Here is a 15,430-nt window from a genome sequence, read left to right as displayed (position 1 = left end):
CGTTTTTAAAACGCTGGTAACGTTTTTAAAACGCTGGTAACGTTTTTAAAACGCTGGTAACGTTTTTAAAACGCTGGTAACGTTTTTAAAACGCTGGTAACGTTTTTAAAACGCTGTAACGTTTTAAATCTGTCAAAAACACTGAAGTAAAAGGTTGATCAAACTCAGAAATAACCTAAAACGTTGTAACGTTTTCATAAAACGTTATAACGTTTTAGAAATGGTAAAAATGCTGAAGTACAGGCTTACTGAACGACCTAAAACGTTGTAACGTTTTTACAAAACGTTATAACGTTTTAGGATTGTCTGTATCAATGTTAAAGTCAAATTTAAAACGTTGTAACGTTTTAATTAAATCTGAGTTTCAAACAATTCCTGTTTTTGATCAAGATTTTACAGAGCAAAACGTTATGTAACGTTTTATAAATGTTGTAACGTTTTGGATAAGTTAGCCGAGCTGTCAGAAAAGTGTAAACCTAAAATCGCATTATAAGCTAAAACGTTGTAACGTTTTAGCTCAATTTGCCCAGTTTTGAGCTGTCTTTATAAATAGAGCAGTGAGGTTTTCTTCCCCAAGTATCCTAGCCGACCCTAATCATTTCAAAGGCGATTTTATGAGAGCTTAGCCCACTCCATTGTTGTGAGAGCTTAAAACTTCAAAATCCTGCAAATAACCTCAAACCCACTTCACTAATCTCAACTTAGATTAGGTTAGAGTGATCTATTGAGTGTTTCTCTTGAGTAGCTTGAACTAAGAGACCTTGTTCTCATCTCTTTGAGTTGGTCGTTTGACTTCCCGCTTGGTGTGTAAGGGTTCAACAGTTCACAAGTTATAATCCTTTCGTATTGGGTAATAGAAAGGCGCACCACTCAAGGTTGCGAAGCCTCGGAGACGTAGGCCTTTGTTTTGCCGAACTTCGTTAACATCTCGCGTGTCAAATTTCTCTAAACTCTTCTCTTTACTTTCAATTGCGATTTAATTTCAGTTTTTGAGCAATTAGAGGTGCCCCTTAGTTCAACAAGTACAAATTAGGACAAAATATACATTTTAATGATGTACCAATCACATTTTTTCAGTTTCCAACATTATTATACATTTATTGAGCTAGGAACTTAAAACCTAAAATGTAAATAACTTACATTACATGTCGTATAATGCAGATATTTTATGAAAAAAAAAATTGTTGAAATTTCAACTATACTTGAGAATCTTTTGCGATTTGTATGCGGCAGGATATTAACCCACATCTTACATTGCATACAATTTAATAATATTTTTAGCTCAAATAAAACGCAATCTATAAGATTCTCATCCGATTTTTTCTTATTTAATAATTTAAGCTCCCAAAATACAGATTTGCATATCTGAGCAAACCAAAGGGAGATCTCAATAGCTTAACCTCACGTGCAATTTATATTTATAATTAGTAAAACAAACAAACAAAACGAACTCATAGGCCATTAGGCCTCAATTCGTATCCTCTGCAGTAACTCAAAAAGGAATCTTTTGAATTTATGCATATGGACTGTCCGATAAGCTTTAAGATTCGTGCGAATTAAATTCGTACTAATATTAAAAACTCTCTATATTTTAGGCGGGAGCCGGATGGGCTCCGTTTACCATCGGACGGTCGGATTTTATTAACACAAAAGATGCTTCTTTAGCTCATTAGGCCTTCCAGCTGTGTACGAATTCGCATCCTCTGAGATATCTCATATTTTGCGTGATATTTTGGAAAATCTTAACTGTTCAAATCGTTATGCACGAATCTCGAAGCTCAAATAATACTGGCCCACTACGCTATCCCCGAATAGGCACCGGACACGTCGGTCACGCAAAATACGAGATATTGCAGAGGAATAGGATACGCATCCTCTGAGTTATCTCAAACTTTGCGTGACTTTATGGAAAATCCCAACCGTTTAACTACGTTCTACACGAATCTCAAAGCACACATAATAGTGACCCCACATCACCCCCGAATAGGCACCGGACACGTCGGTCACGCAAAAGTTGAGATATCTCAGAGGATACGCACTCGTGTATCAGGCGCCGCGCAGGCAGGCTCCCGTTGATGAAGTCGTCGAGTTTATCTCTCAATTTATTTTTACCAAAAGAACAAAAAAAATTTACAAGCTGTTAAAAATGGTAACTCTAGCTCGGAAAAGTGGTTAAAACTCGTCAAAACCCCGTTTCCCGTCGCCGTCTCACCAGAGCCGGATACACTGTATAAAAGGGAAGCTTCTACCCCATTCCACGAACTGGATCCCTCCAGTTCCCTTCCCTTCACCTCCCTCCCCTTTCCTCCCCCTCCCATCCCGCGTTCCTCTTCCAGTCCCTCTCTCGCCCAAATCACTGTCAGGAAATACAATTTCAGTGGAGATATGAGCGCTGGCAACGCCGCTAAGCAGATCGTCGATTCTCTCCTCGCCAGGTTTATTCCCCTCGCGCGACGGCGTATCGACACCGCTCAAGCTCAGGTTAGTCGTCGCATCGGGGTCTTTTTTAGTCGGTTAGCCTCCGACCTGAGATCATTGATGATCTCATAGCTGCGGGGATGTCTTCCATTCGCTACTCCTTCCCCATTCTCTCTTTTTCATTGTATCTGTCTGTCAATTTTAAAGCTATATATTGCAATTATGGAGGGTTTTGTATGTTGAATGCAGCATTTTTCAACCCAAGCTCTTAATAATGAATGCTATCCTTGTGTAAGCAGGATTTGCTGTATCTACGGACGTCGGATCCAAGCTATGAGCAAGTGTTGGATTCTTTAGCTATGGTCGCCAGACACACGCCTGTGCCACTTCTAGAAGCTCTGCTTCGCTGGAGAGAAAGGTACACTTTACTGATATCACTCTATTTGGGTTTCAGGATTGTGAACTGGGTTTAATTCCTGCTAATGAGGTCTTAATACTGTTACAAACAATTGGTTAGCTTAATTTAGGTAAAATAGCTGCGTTTTTTAGAACAATGTTTCTGTTTTCGTGGGCCCTTTTGATGTTAACAGGACAAGGTTCTTAATGGCAAAATTGGCTGAGCTGAGGCCCACTATGAACAATTGCAAATTGAGGGTTGATTGAGCTAGAATTGGTTTGATTTGATGTGTAGCTGTACTTATTGCAAATTGTATTTACTGGCACCATGCAATGCTTATATTAATTCTAGTCGGGAATTAAAATCAGCATATACCAGTTGAAATGTCACCCAACAGAGAAAATTGGGATCCATAGGAAATAAAAATCCCGGTGAGTTTTAGTGTACTTGTAATCTCTATCCATATGCTTGTGGAGATACATTTTCTTATGGCTGAACAAGGAAGCTATTTGTCGAGCCTAACTATCATGATTTGTACCTTCCAGCGAGTCACCAAAGGGTGCCCATGATGCCTCTACATACCAAAAGAAGGTCGTGATTAATTTTACAATTAAATTGCATGAATTTATGTAAAAGGTTGTTGAGTAAGGTGTGCTCTGTTTCTCTTTTATGCTGTACAAAATAAGCACTTGATGTTTTTGATCAAGTAGCTTTGTTGCTTCTTATGCCTGTTGGCCATGATTGATATAGTGATGAAGTAGATAGTTCTTATCACTATTCACACATGGGATAAGAGTTATCCCCTTGTTCCTCCACTTTATCCCTCTATCAAACATACTAATAGCAGCTAAGCATGTACCTATTGATCTACTTAGCCCCATGAGCATGGGGGGACATGTTATGCTATTATCACTGTACTTTAATTGCTTATATATTATTTGGCAGTTTACTTTTGTGATGTTTTTTATTTGATTTAGTGCCAACAATTTGTTCAGCTTGCAGTGGAGTGTGTCTTCTGTTCAGCTTGTATCCGATTTGCTGAATGCTGTCCTCAAGAGGGAATTACAGGTTCTTCTGAATCCCCTTCTTTGAATCAAAAATTACATTTTTAAACATATATTGTGAAACCTGCTTTTGAAGTTATGTAAATTTGCATTTGTACAGAAAGACTATGGTCTGGCTTGGAAAACTTCGTCTTTGATTGGTTGATTAATGCTGACAGGTGAGGCACCTCTAAATTATAACATCACAAGGCAGGTTATTAGTAGAGGGGAACCTCAGTCTAAATACATTACACGATACTGCTAACTGTAAAATTAAACCTCCATTCAAGATGCATCACGCCTCAATTTTTTTCAGTTATTCCTCCGTTTGAACTTGTTTTGATAGTTGGCCTCACATCACTGCAATTTATAATTACAAGTAGATAATATAGTTGCTTATTCTTTTAGCATGATTCATATTGCAATTTATTTTGTTGCTTCCTGTACAGGATAGTCAGCCAAGTTGAATATCCATCATTGGTAGATTTGCGGGGTTTACTTTTAGATCTTGTGGCACAATTGCTGGGAGCTTTGTCACGGATAAGGTATGCGGATTTCAGTCTTTCATGTTGCTGTTGTACCAGTCAGGTCTTTTACTTGGGTTTGGTAGTTGGCATGAAACACATGTTGATGTGGTAAGAAGCAACTTAATTGTGGTCTGTTAGAACCAATTGAACTTTATTTGACCAAATTCATGAAAGTCTTGCAGTTTCATCCTATAGACAGCTCTGACATGTCTTTTCTGTTCATAAATGAAGTTTACACATTTTGTTAGTTGATGTATAAAACTTCTGATAAAATTATCTGATATCGTAGTGTTGATTTCATACAGATTTAGTTCGGTGACAGAACGTTTTTTCCTGGAGCTAAGTGCCCGGGGTCTTGAGACCAATTTTCTGAGAAGCCAGAGCCTGAGCATTATCAATGGCATGCGCTACCTTAAATTAGGGGTATGCATTTTAGTACCACTTTCTTAAATTAGTATCTATATATGCACCATTATTTGCAATACTTTGAAATTTTCTTTGGCAGTAGCCGTCATTTGTATGGTTGTTACCGTGTTGTACATAATTAATCAGGTGTGCATTAAAGCCCAAATAAGATCAACTGAGCTTCATAATCCACAATTTTGCATTTAATTATCCATTAAACCTCAGCTGTGCAATTTTCGCCATTTTTGTTTGAAATACCCTTATCTGTGCAATTTAATTCCATGCCAACCAGCCGGGCATTTAATACCAATTGCGAAGATTGGAGGTTCCGGTTATTGATGCAACTAAAGTGAATTTTTTGCAGGTAAAGACAGAGGGTGGACTGAATGCATCAGCCTCATTTGTAGCTAAAGCGAACCCTCTGAACCGCTCTCCTAACAAGAGAAAGAGTGAACTCCAGCATGCCCTGTGCGTCATGCTGTCTAGCATCTTGGCCCCACTTGCAGAGGGTGGGAAGAATAGCTGGCCACCTGTCGGTGTAGACCCTGCACTTTCTCTCTGGTATGATGCAGTTGGTCGGATTAGGGGCCAGCTTATCCACTGGATAGATAAACAGAGCAAACACATTCCAGTGAGTATGAGTTAATTTTTTTTTTATTCTTTAACATGAGTATTCTTAGGAATGTGTGAATGATGTCGTGCCAGGTTTACTGAATAATTGGTCATGATTTACAAGGGTTTATGGACCAGACGATAGTACTATTATAGTCAATAGTTTCCAGTGTGTACTTGTTTCGGGCTTTCTCTTTAATGCGCTTCTGACATTGTTATGTGTTTTTTAATTTTGCCCCCTTTTTTTGTGGATTTATTTTGCTTTACCACGGGGGCTAATTGGGTTAGCATCTAGTTCTTAAACCTTGTTTTTCTTTTTCCAGCAGGGAGCACTCTCTAAAAGTTTATCTGGTTGTAATACCTGTTAGTTTATGTTCATATGCAGGATGGGTTTCCCTTAGTTACCCTCTTACTTTGTCTAGGCGATCCACAAACATTCAACAGCAATTTTGGCCAGCACATGGAGCTGTTGTATAAGCATCTCAAGGACAAGAACCATAGATCGATGGCACTTGATTGCCTCCATCGGCTTGTCAAATTCTATCTTAATGCATACGCAAATCAGCAGTCAAAAAACCGTGTCTGGGACTGTCTTGACAGCGTCACAACCCAACTCTTAACAGTGTTAAGAAAAGGGCTCCTAACCCAAGATTCTCAACACGACAAGCTGGTTGAGTTTTGTGTGACTCTGGCTGATAGTAACCTTGACTTCACAATGAATCACATGATTCTTGAGCTGTTAAAAAATGACAGCTTGAGTGAAGCCAAGGTGATCGGACTTCGTGCTCTTTTAGCCATTGTTGTTTCTCCATCCAACCAGCAAGTTGGCCTTAATCTTTTCCAAGCACAAGGTATCGAGCATTACATCCCAAAGGTGAAATCTGCAATTGAGACAATTCTAAGGTTGTGCAATAAGATCTATGGCCAAGCGCTCCTGACCTCTTCAAAGACTTCTGTTGAAACTGTTACAAAGGATAAGTCTCAGGGATCTCTCTTTCGTTCGGTGCTCCAATGTATCCCTCATCTAATAGACGAGATTGGTCGTGGTGAAAGCTCCAATAAGATAACTGAAATTATCCCCCAGCACAGCATAAGCATCGATCCTGGTGTGCGGGACGAGGCAGTTCAAGCAATGAATCGCATTGTGCGTTACCTTCCTCAACGCCGGTATGCTGTCATGAAGGGTATGGTGAACTTCACACTCAAGCTTCCTGATGAGTTTCCTCTTTTGATCCAGACGTCTCTAGGCCGCCTAGTGGAACTTATGCGGCTTTGGAGGGTATGTCTGACAGAGGATCTTGCAAGGGAGACGGAGAGAGCAAGACGGTTGGGTCAGGCGAGAAATGTAAGTTTTTATATCCAATGCCTTGTCTTGGTGCTTTACCCTAGCATGAGTAAAAGTGTTGTACTTCCTTTGATGTTTCACTGGAACTCGGCGATCAAGCCTAAGCAACCCCAATTGGCCATAAAACCTCAATTAAGCACAAACAGAAGATGGTCGTAATGTTGTGTTTTCCAAGAGTACGGAAAAAATTTATTGCATAAAAACTAGATAACATGAGAAGTCGTATATGATAACCAAAATTTTGAAATGTAAATTGTTAATGCATACCCTACTATCCATTCAAGATGTATGCTTACCAGTATGTTGTCAACTAAACTGAGATATCCTACTAGGTCCTGGAGCCAACTATGTCAGAGCTGCGTGCATCAGAGCAACGTGCATCAGAGATGGAGGCAGTTGGTCTCATTTTTCTGTGCTCTGCTGATGTCAAGATACGGCATACTGCTTTGGAATTATTGCGGTGTTTACGAGCCTTGAGAAGAGACATAAGAGGCTCCTATTCTGCAGAAGAATTGGGTGACAGGAGTCTGGACCCTGAGGTGGGCCCCATTTACCTTGTTGATATCCTTGAAGAGCATGGGGTGAGTTCTTTTTGTCATCTTTGATCAGTTTTGGCACACTGGAAAAACAAGTTGGTATTATGAATGCTTATTCTTTGGATTGGCTTTTTATATCCTAATTATAATTTCACTAGTTGATTCTTATTGAAAAGATGGACTGGGAACAAGAAAAGAAACTATATGTGTGTGAAACCTTAAGAGTTTGAGATGCTCAGACTATTCAGTACTCTAGTATCATTGCTGAGTTGGTCAATATGAGTACTGACTGGTATAGGTAAGGCGTGAAGTAGCAGAAACTTCATGCATTGTAAGCCACTGTCTGAACTATAATAATACGACCTCAGTACGGGGACTGGTAGAAACATTTGTTGAGACTAGTATTTATCTTCTCTTATTGGCCCTTGGCATGCATTATCACAGGATGACATTGTCCAGAGCTGCTACTGGGATTCGGGCCGGCCTTATGATCTGCAACGTGAGTTTGACCCGGTTCCGTCTGATGTGACTCTTCAGTCTATTCTAGAAGGCCTCGACCGGGGTAGGTGGGCCCGCTGTCTCAGTGAGATAGTAAAATATGCTGGTGAACTCTGTCCCAGTGCTGTGCATGAAGCTAGGTTGGTGTATTTTTCTCTCTAAATGTTTCAATTGATTTCTGTATGCAATGGTAAATGGTGGTTCCTGCAGTATGACTCAACTTCACCGGACTTGGAGCATGACTGCTCTGAGTTGGAAGGAAGTTGTCGAAGAAGAGAGACAATTAGAATATTTGAATTAGCACCTAAGCAAGCCTGAGTTCACAACCCAAAAGGAAAGAGAGAACTCAGAGAGCCATAGAGCTGTATATTTTATATCTAGCTAGTATCTTATTTGGTTAGTTTTAACTGGGGCACAAGCAAGGGGATTCAATTCAAATACAACATAATATTTGTACTACACATGTTTTGTGTACATGAGAACCACTACAGTGCTGCCTACTGTGCATATAGTTCCACCCATACTAAATATCTAAACACATAACATACTCGTACAGGGACATTTCTTGTTTATCTTTTATGCAAATTTTCTTGAACTCCTATAATTCACAGAGTTGAGGTAGTGAAAAGGCTTGAGCAGATCACGCCAGTTGAGTTAGGTGGGAAAGCCCAGCCATCTCAGGAGGCTGAATCAAAGCTCGACCAGTGGCTCATTTATGCCATGTTTGCTTGCTCCTGCCCTCCTGAAGACAAAGACAGAGACAAAGACAGAGTTGCTAAAGAGATCTTTCATATAGTTCTTCCTTCACTTAGGCATGGTTCTGAAGCATATGCTGTAAGCTACTATAAAAATCTACTATTGTTTGCATTTCCCAAAAAATAATTAATGTGACACAGATTGCTATGTTGGTGACTTAATTTGAACATCTTGATACCTCTTGTTCTAGTAAAGGCTGCCTCACCATTAATGGATCTTGAGAAAGTGATTATCTTGCCCTGTCGAATGTTATTATCTTACTTGATGGATCTTGTTTGCTTTTTCAAGATAATATTACCTAGTGTGTGGTTTATCTCATTGACCGCTTCTAATTTGGAAAAGTGAAATAATAGAAAGTTTGTTATTTGACCAGTTTGCAGCAACAACTGCTCTTGGCCATGCACATCTAGATGTCTCTGAGGTTATGTTTGTTGAACTGGCAACCTTTGTTGACGAGGTTTCATCTGAAACTGAGGCAAAACCGAAGTGGAAGGTATACATCTACTATTCTCTTTTCCTACATGTTTGTTGAAACTTGAGTGCTGATGGGCAAATCAGACTACTCTTGCCAAAGGTCGAGAGGTCAAATTATAAGGAAAGCACATGTAAAAACCTGCAGAGTAAAAGAAAACCTACATATGACGAGAAAGAAAGGTAACTAAAATAAGGAGATGCAAGGAAATCCCAAACTTAAATCTATTACTATTATAAGGAGGCTAATTGACATAACCAAAGATCTAGTCTGAAACTGGACTTCCATCACAAGAAAGAAAGGTCACTAAATTTTTTCATTTGGCAAATTTTTCATTTAACAAATTTGTATTCTATTGGCAGAACACAAGGTCACGGCGTGAGGATCTGCGTATCCACGTTGCAAATGTGCGTCGCATGATTGCCGAGAAGGTGTGGCCTGGAACAATCAGCCAGAAAAGCATGTTCCGCCACCACTACCTCCGGTTTCTAGAGGAGACATACCGTCAAGTTACCAATCCGTCTTCCTCTGACTCCTTCCAGGACCTCCAGCCACTCCGTTATGCCCTTGCCTCAGTTGTGCGATATCTAGCTCCGGAGTTCATCGACTCCAGAACTGAGAGGTTTGATACCAAGATGCGTAAGAAGCTATTTGAGCTGTTGTTTAACTGGTGTGATGACTCAGGTGGCACGTGGGGCCCGGAGGACTACCGACGTGAAGTTGAAAGGTATGAATCAAGGTGCCCTAATTCAATTAAGCGAACCCAAAGCAACCTTGAATAAAACGGAAGCAACTTTGGGAATAGTAATAGTAGTACTAGGGCCATGAGTTGTAGTGATTCCAAAATGCTTTACTGAACTTTGATCGAAGTAGCAAACCCAGTCAATCAATTGTGTGCCATTTACTTCTCCAAATTCCATAATCAGAAAGCTGACGCTGACATATGCATAGCTGCTCATCTCTGAGAAACATGTACAAGTATACGTTACCAACTTCCTATTCTGTATGCGGACCAACAGGTACAAATCAGGCCCACACAGCCGGTCCAGAGAGTCAATTGACAAACTCACATTTGACCGCGAGATGTTGGAGCAGGGGGAGGCGCTCCATTGGGCAGCCATGAACGCCATAGCATCTCTATTATACGGGCCGTGCTTTGATGACAATGCAAGAAAGATGACTGGTAGGGTTATCTCATGGATCGATGCCTTGTTTGTAGAACCTGTCACTAGAGCTCCTGTCGGGTTCTCCCCAGCTGATCCGCGAACCCCGTCTCACTCAAAGTTTGCTAGTGGAGATGGTGTGAAATTTGGAGGAAAGGACAAACAGAAGTTTCGGGTTCTTTTGGCTAAAATCGCACTGAAGAACCTATTAGGGACAAATCTTGATCTATTCCCTGATTGTATTGATCAGGTACCTCAGTTTAGCAAAATGTGCAAACACTATTCCCTTGCTTCTGTTTTTATTATATTTTGTCTGCATTGATTGTTATACTCTAAACAATTTTTCTGACAAATTGACCATGTTAGTTTTTTGTAATATCTTTTTTTTACTAGCTTGTAGGACTTGGATAAATGTGATTGCTGTTTAAATTGGTATGACTTGAAAATAAGTGTAAATTTAAAAGCAATGAAATATTTGAGATGCCCCTGCACAACTAGGAAGATATCACTGAAGACTTGGCTGCCTGACTCAGTTAATTTGACCCACATCAACATTGCTTAGTTGTAGCACCTTGAATATGTTTAAAATAAATTTCTTTTACCTAGGTAATCTGATAAGTGAATAAATATTGTTGTTATGAATTACTGTGTCATATCTCGTGATATTCTATCCCAAACAAGTGTGAAACAAGAGAAAGGGAGGGGCAATTTTGTAATATTATACTTAAATAGAATAAATGACATTCTAGAGGTTTTTTTTTTTTTTTAATTTATCATCATCATCATGATTAGTATTCTTCTTCTTAATGTTTTGCTTGTTATGTTGCAGTGCTACTTGCCAGATCCAGTCATAGCAGATGGTTATTTCAGTGTGCTTGCTGATGTGTATATGCGTCAGGAGATTCCCGGATGTGAGATCCAGCGTCTTGTGAGCCTGATCCTATACAAGGTAGTGGACCCCACAAAGATGATCCGCGATAGTGCCCTTCAGATGCTCGAGACATTGTCTGAGCGTGAATGGGCCGAATATGACACTGATGGGTATGGATCTGGCCGATACCGAGCCTCTGTTGTGGGCAACCTGCCAGACTCATACCAGCAATTCCAGTACAAGCTTTCATCCAAGCTTGCCAAAGATCATCCTGAATTAAGTGAGCTCTTGTGCGAAGAGATCATGAAACGCCAGCTTGATTCGGTCGATATTATTGCTCAACATCAAGTGCTAACATGTGTGGCTCCTTGGATAGAAAACTTGAACTTTATGAAATTGTGGCAGTCTGGATGGAGCGAAAGGCTTCTCAAAATGTTGTATTATGTTACGTGGCGGCATGGCGATCAATTCCCTGACGAGATAGAGAAGTTGTGGAGCACAGTAGCAAGTAACACTCGTAATATTATACCAGTACTTGACTTTCTGATCACCAAGGGTATCGAGGACTGCGACTCAAACCCATCACCTGAAATTACTGGTGCATTTGCAACTTACTTCTCTGTTGCTAAAAGGGTTAGTTTATACCTTGCCAGGATCTGTCCCCAGCAAACCATCGACCACCTTGTATGTGAGCTGTCGCAGCGAATGCTTGAGGATACAGACGAGCCTGTCAGACCTGTTAGAATGGATCCATCAGTGAACATTATTCTCGAGTTCTCTCAGGGTCCTGCTCCTGTTCAAATAGCCACAGCAGCTATTGTAGACAACCAGCCCCACATGTCACCCTTGCTTGTGCGTGGATCTCTAGATGCAGCTGCTGCACTAAGAAACACAAGTGGCAGTTTGAGCTGGCGAACCTCAAACCTTACAGGACGGAGTGTGTCAGGCCCATTAAGCCCACTAGCAGCAGCGGTACCTGAGGTTGCATTCACAAACCCTTCCACTGGCCGCTCAGGCCAGCTTCTCCCATCATTGATGAACATGTCAGGCCCATTAATAAATGTACGTAGCTCAACTGGCAACTTGAGGAGCCGTCACGTATCTCGGGATAGTGTGGACTGCATGATCGAGACACCTCACTCTGGTGAACTGCACCTGGGAGGCGGTGGGGGCTACGGGATCAATGCAACTGAGCTTGTGTCAGCTTTGCAGGGCCACCACCAGCACCTGCTATCCCGTGCCGACATTGCCTTAATCCTGCTTGCTGAAATAGCTTACGAGAACGATGAGGATTTTCGAGAGAACTTGCCCCTCTTGTTTCATGTGACTTGTGTCTCAATGGATAGCTCAGAGGATATTGTTCTGGAACACTGTCAGGATTTGCTTGGAAATTTGTTGTACTCTTTAGCTGGGCGGCATCTAGAGTTGTATGAAGTGGAGGGAAAAAGTGACAGAGAGAACAAACAGCATGTGGCAAGCCTAATCAATCACATTCAGTCCAAGAGGGGAAGCTTGATGTGGGAAAATGAGGATCCCACACTGGCACGTGCTGTACTCCCCAGTACAGAGCTGCTGGCGGCACTGGTGCAGGATATGGTAGGTGCAATATTCTTCCAGGGGGATTTGCGGGAGACATGGGGAGCTGAGGCGCTCAAGTGGGCCATGGAGTGCACGTCAATGCACCTCGCCTGCCGATCCCACCAAATCTACCGTTCCTTACGCCCAACTGTCAAGAGTGACAACTGTGTGTTGCTCCTCCGGTGCCTTTATAGGTAAATTTGTTTTGCTTCTGGTTCTATTCTTTGTACCTTTCAAAATTATACCTGATGTATTGTATTTTGTAAATATCTTCTAATGCTTGTTCTGTTTTATTGACAATACAAAACAATTAAGTGAAAGCTGGCCAAAACTGCCCTAAAAGAATGAGAATTATTTTTTTTATTTTGTTTGTCAGATTTGTAGTCCTGGATTTTCTACTTGTCTGGCTTGATTTTTTCAGTCCTTGGGTCCTAGACCAACAGAAATTAAAAGATGAGCTAGGCAATGAGTAAATTTCTGAATATTTGATGGAATTTGTCTTTTCCATCATATTTGAAGGATTGATTAGTATTTGTGAAAATCCTACAAAATGATAAGTTTTTAGCGTTACTAATTTGGCTATTATCTGCACATTTTTTAAAAAGAGGGGTCAGCTTTTTAAATTTAAAAGCATCTGTTGTTTTATGTTCCAAGCTGAGATTCAGGTAGTTAGTGTTCTCTATTAAATTATTTCCTTGATATTATATAACATAGTTTTTTTTGCAAAAGGTGCTTGGTAAATCCTGTGCCACCGGTTTTAGGGTTTGCAATGGAAATATTGATGACACTCCAAGTGATGGTAGACAACATGGAACCGGAAAAGGTCATACTATATCCACAGCTCTTCTGGGGATGTGTGGCCATGTTGCACACCGATTTTGTGCATGTGTACCAGCAGGTGCTTGATCTCTTTGTGCGTGTCATTGATAGACTGCAATTTCGTGATCGCACAACTGAGCTTGTGTTACTTTCCAGCATGCCACGCGATGAGCTCGACACTGACCAGTCAGATTTTAGCAGGCAATTCTTATTTAAAATTCTTTCTTTTCTATATTTTTTCATGGAATTGTTTACATTTCTTTGTTTTTGAATATTTTAAAGTTACTCTTAAGGCGCTACCTATTTCCCATTCTATAACTTGCTATATTGGTCATAAATTTTATGAATTACATTTGGGTGACCTGTTACCATAATGTAGTAAAAGAAAAGGAGGTCAGAAATCCTAGTCAGCATGGAAATAGGATTAGAGGAAAGTAATTTCTCCTGAATTACTTTTATGTTGACTCTGAACTGCAGCCTGTCTCTTTTCTTTTTCTTGGGATATATACCCTAAGATTACATGAGGTGCATCTATGGTAGGTTATAATTACAATAATGGCTGCATCTTGACTGACACAAGGATGGACCACTGTTGATTCAGCCCTTATATATCCCGGGTACAAGTTTTGAAACAAAAGTAATACAGTGACATTTCGGCTAACCTAATGTTTTATTTTATACAGAATGGATTCAAGGTCAACCAGTGAACGTCTGCTGACTGATGGCGGTAAGGTCCCGGTTTTTGAGGGTGTGCAGCCACTGGTACTGAAAGGGCTGATGTCAGCAGTGAGCCATGAATCAGCAATCGAGGTTCTCTCTCGTATCACAATCTCAACTTGTGACTCCATTTTTGGCAAACAAGAAACACGCCTTTTGATGCACATCACTGGCCTCCTTCCTTGGCTTGGCCTCCAGCTTGCGATTGACGTGCCAATACATCAAGATCAGTTTCAGAAAGCATGCCAAGTGGCAACTAACATCTCCCATTGGTGCCGTGACAAGGCGCTCCATGACCTGGCGCTCGTCTTCCAAGCATATGCACGAGGAGACATATCTTCTCTAGATGATCTCTTTGCACGCACTTCCCCACTAATCTGCTCTGAGTGGTTCCCCAAATACTCCTCCATGGCATTTGGCCACCTACTGTGTCTTCTTGAGCGGGGTCCGCTTGGTTACCAGAGAGTAGTGCTTTCAATGCTGAAGTCGCTGTTACAACAGGCACTGGTAGACCCTGCACAGATACCCCTTGTGTACAATGCTGTGTCACAGCTGGTAGAGAGCCCGCTCTGTTCGGAAGCACTGAATGTTCTAGAGGCACTTCTGAAGAGCTGTAGTGAACCGGGTTCGGGTTCTGGTACAATGGATAACGGGTTTGGGGACAAGACCTTGCAGGCAATGTTTGGGAGCCAGACATCATTCAAGGCACGGAGCGGGCCACTGCCTTTTGTTAACACCGGGTCTGGATTTGGATCCACTGGATGGCAAGGAGGTGGGGGTGAAGCTGCTTTTGGTGGAGGGTTGGTGCCACGTGAGGTGGCACTTCAAAACACACGATTATTGCTTGGTCGTGTGCTTGACACTTGTTCACTTGGTAAGAAAAGAGATCACAAACGGCTTGTGCCATTTGTTGCAAATATGTAATTGTTTTAGGATATTTTGTGGTAGTATCAAACTGTGATTAATTTTGTTCCGGGATTTTTACTTCTTTTTGGTCAACTTGGTATTATTATTATTTTCTTTTATCTGGGGAGGGGGGGGGGGATAGGGAATCTGTTATAGATAGTCCGAGAAAGAATAACATAACACTGGGCGGGCCCACTAAGGCAAGAATTTGTAGATGAACAGGTCAAGTGTGTGATAGCTAGCATGAATTTCTTTTTAATTATGTTTATTTATTTTTTGGCTGGGCTTCTATATCGAAATTATGTCTTGTTGACTGTGTGAGTTGAGCAACACTGTAATGTATATAATATTGTAGATGACAATTCGG

The 15,430-nt window shown here is 41.0% G+C and overlaps 1 protein-coding gene across 5 annotated transcripts; it reads left to right on the top strand.

Moving 5' to 3' along the window:
• Nucleotides 1–2,135: 2,135 nt before the first annotated feature.
• On the top strand, nt 2,136–15,322 carry LOC144556452 (ARM repeat superfamily protein). 5 transcript variants are annotated; one of them, XM_078304809.1, is made up of 18 exons: nt 2,136–2,481; nt 2,718–2,836; nt 3,361–3,406; nt 3,811–3,883; nt 3,980–4,037; nt 4,308–4,403; nt 4,691–4,808; nt 5,155–5,421; nt 5,788–6,738; nt 7,080–7,328; nt 7,728–7,921; nt 8,393–8,615; nt 8,911–9,030; nt 9,372–9,736; nt 10,029–10,422; nt 11,002–12,815; nt 13,351–13,641; nt 14,124–15,322. In XM_078304809.1, exons 1-18 carry the CDS (start codon nt 2,386–2,388, stop codon nt 15,079–15,081), a joined length of 6,432 nt encoding a protein of 2,143 aa, XP_078160935.1. In that variant the 5' UTR covers nt 2,136–2,385; the 3' UTR covers nt 15,082–15,322. The 5 variants fall into 5 exon arrangements, with proteins under 5 accessions (XP_078160935.1, XP_078160934.1, XP_078160933.1 ...); XM_078304808.1 differs by having other exon boundaries at nt 5,788–6,747; XM_078304807.1 differs by having other exon boundaries at nt 3,793–3,883.
• Nucleotides 15,323–15,430: the final 108 nt, after the last annotated feature.

This window comes from Carex rostrata, chromosome 7 (assembly GCF_964058835.1).
Source record: "Carex rostrata chromosome 7, lpCarRost1.2, whole genome shotgun sequence".
Classification (NCBI taxonomy): domain Eukaryota; kingdom Viridiplantae; phylum Streptophyta; class Magnoliopsida; order Poales; family Cyperaceae; genus Carex; species Carex rostrata.
This window is presented reverse-complemented; position numbering and strand designations above follow the sequence as displayed.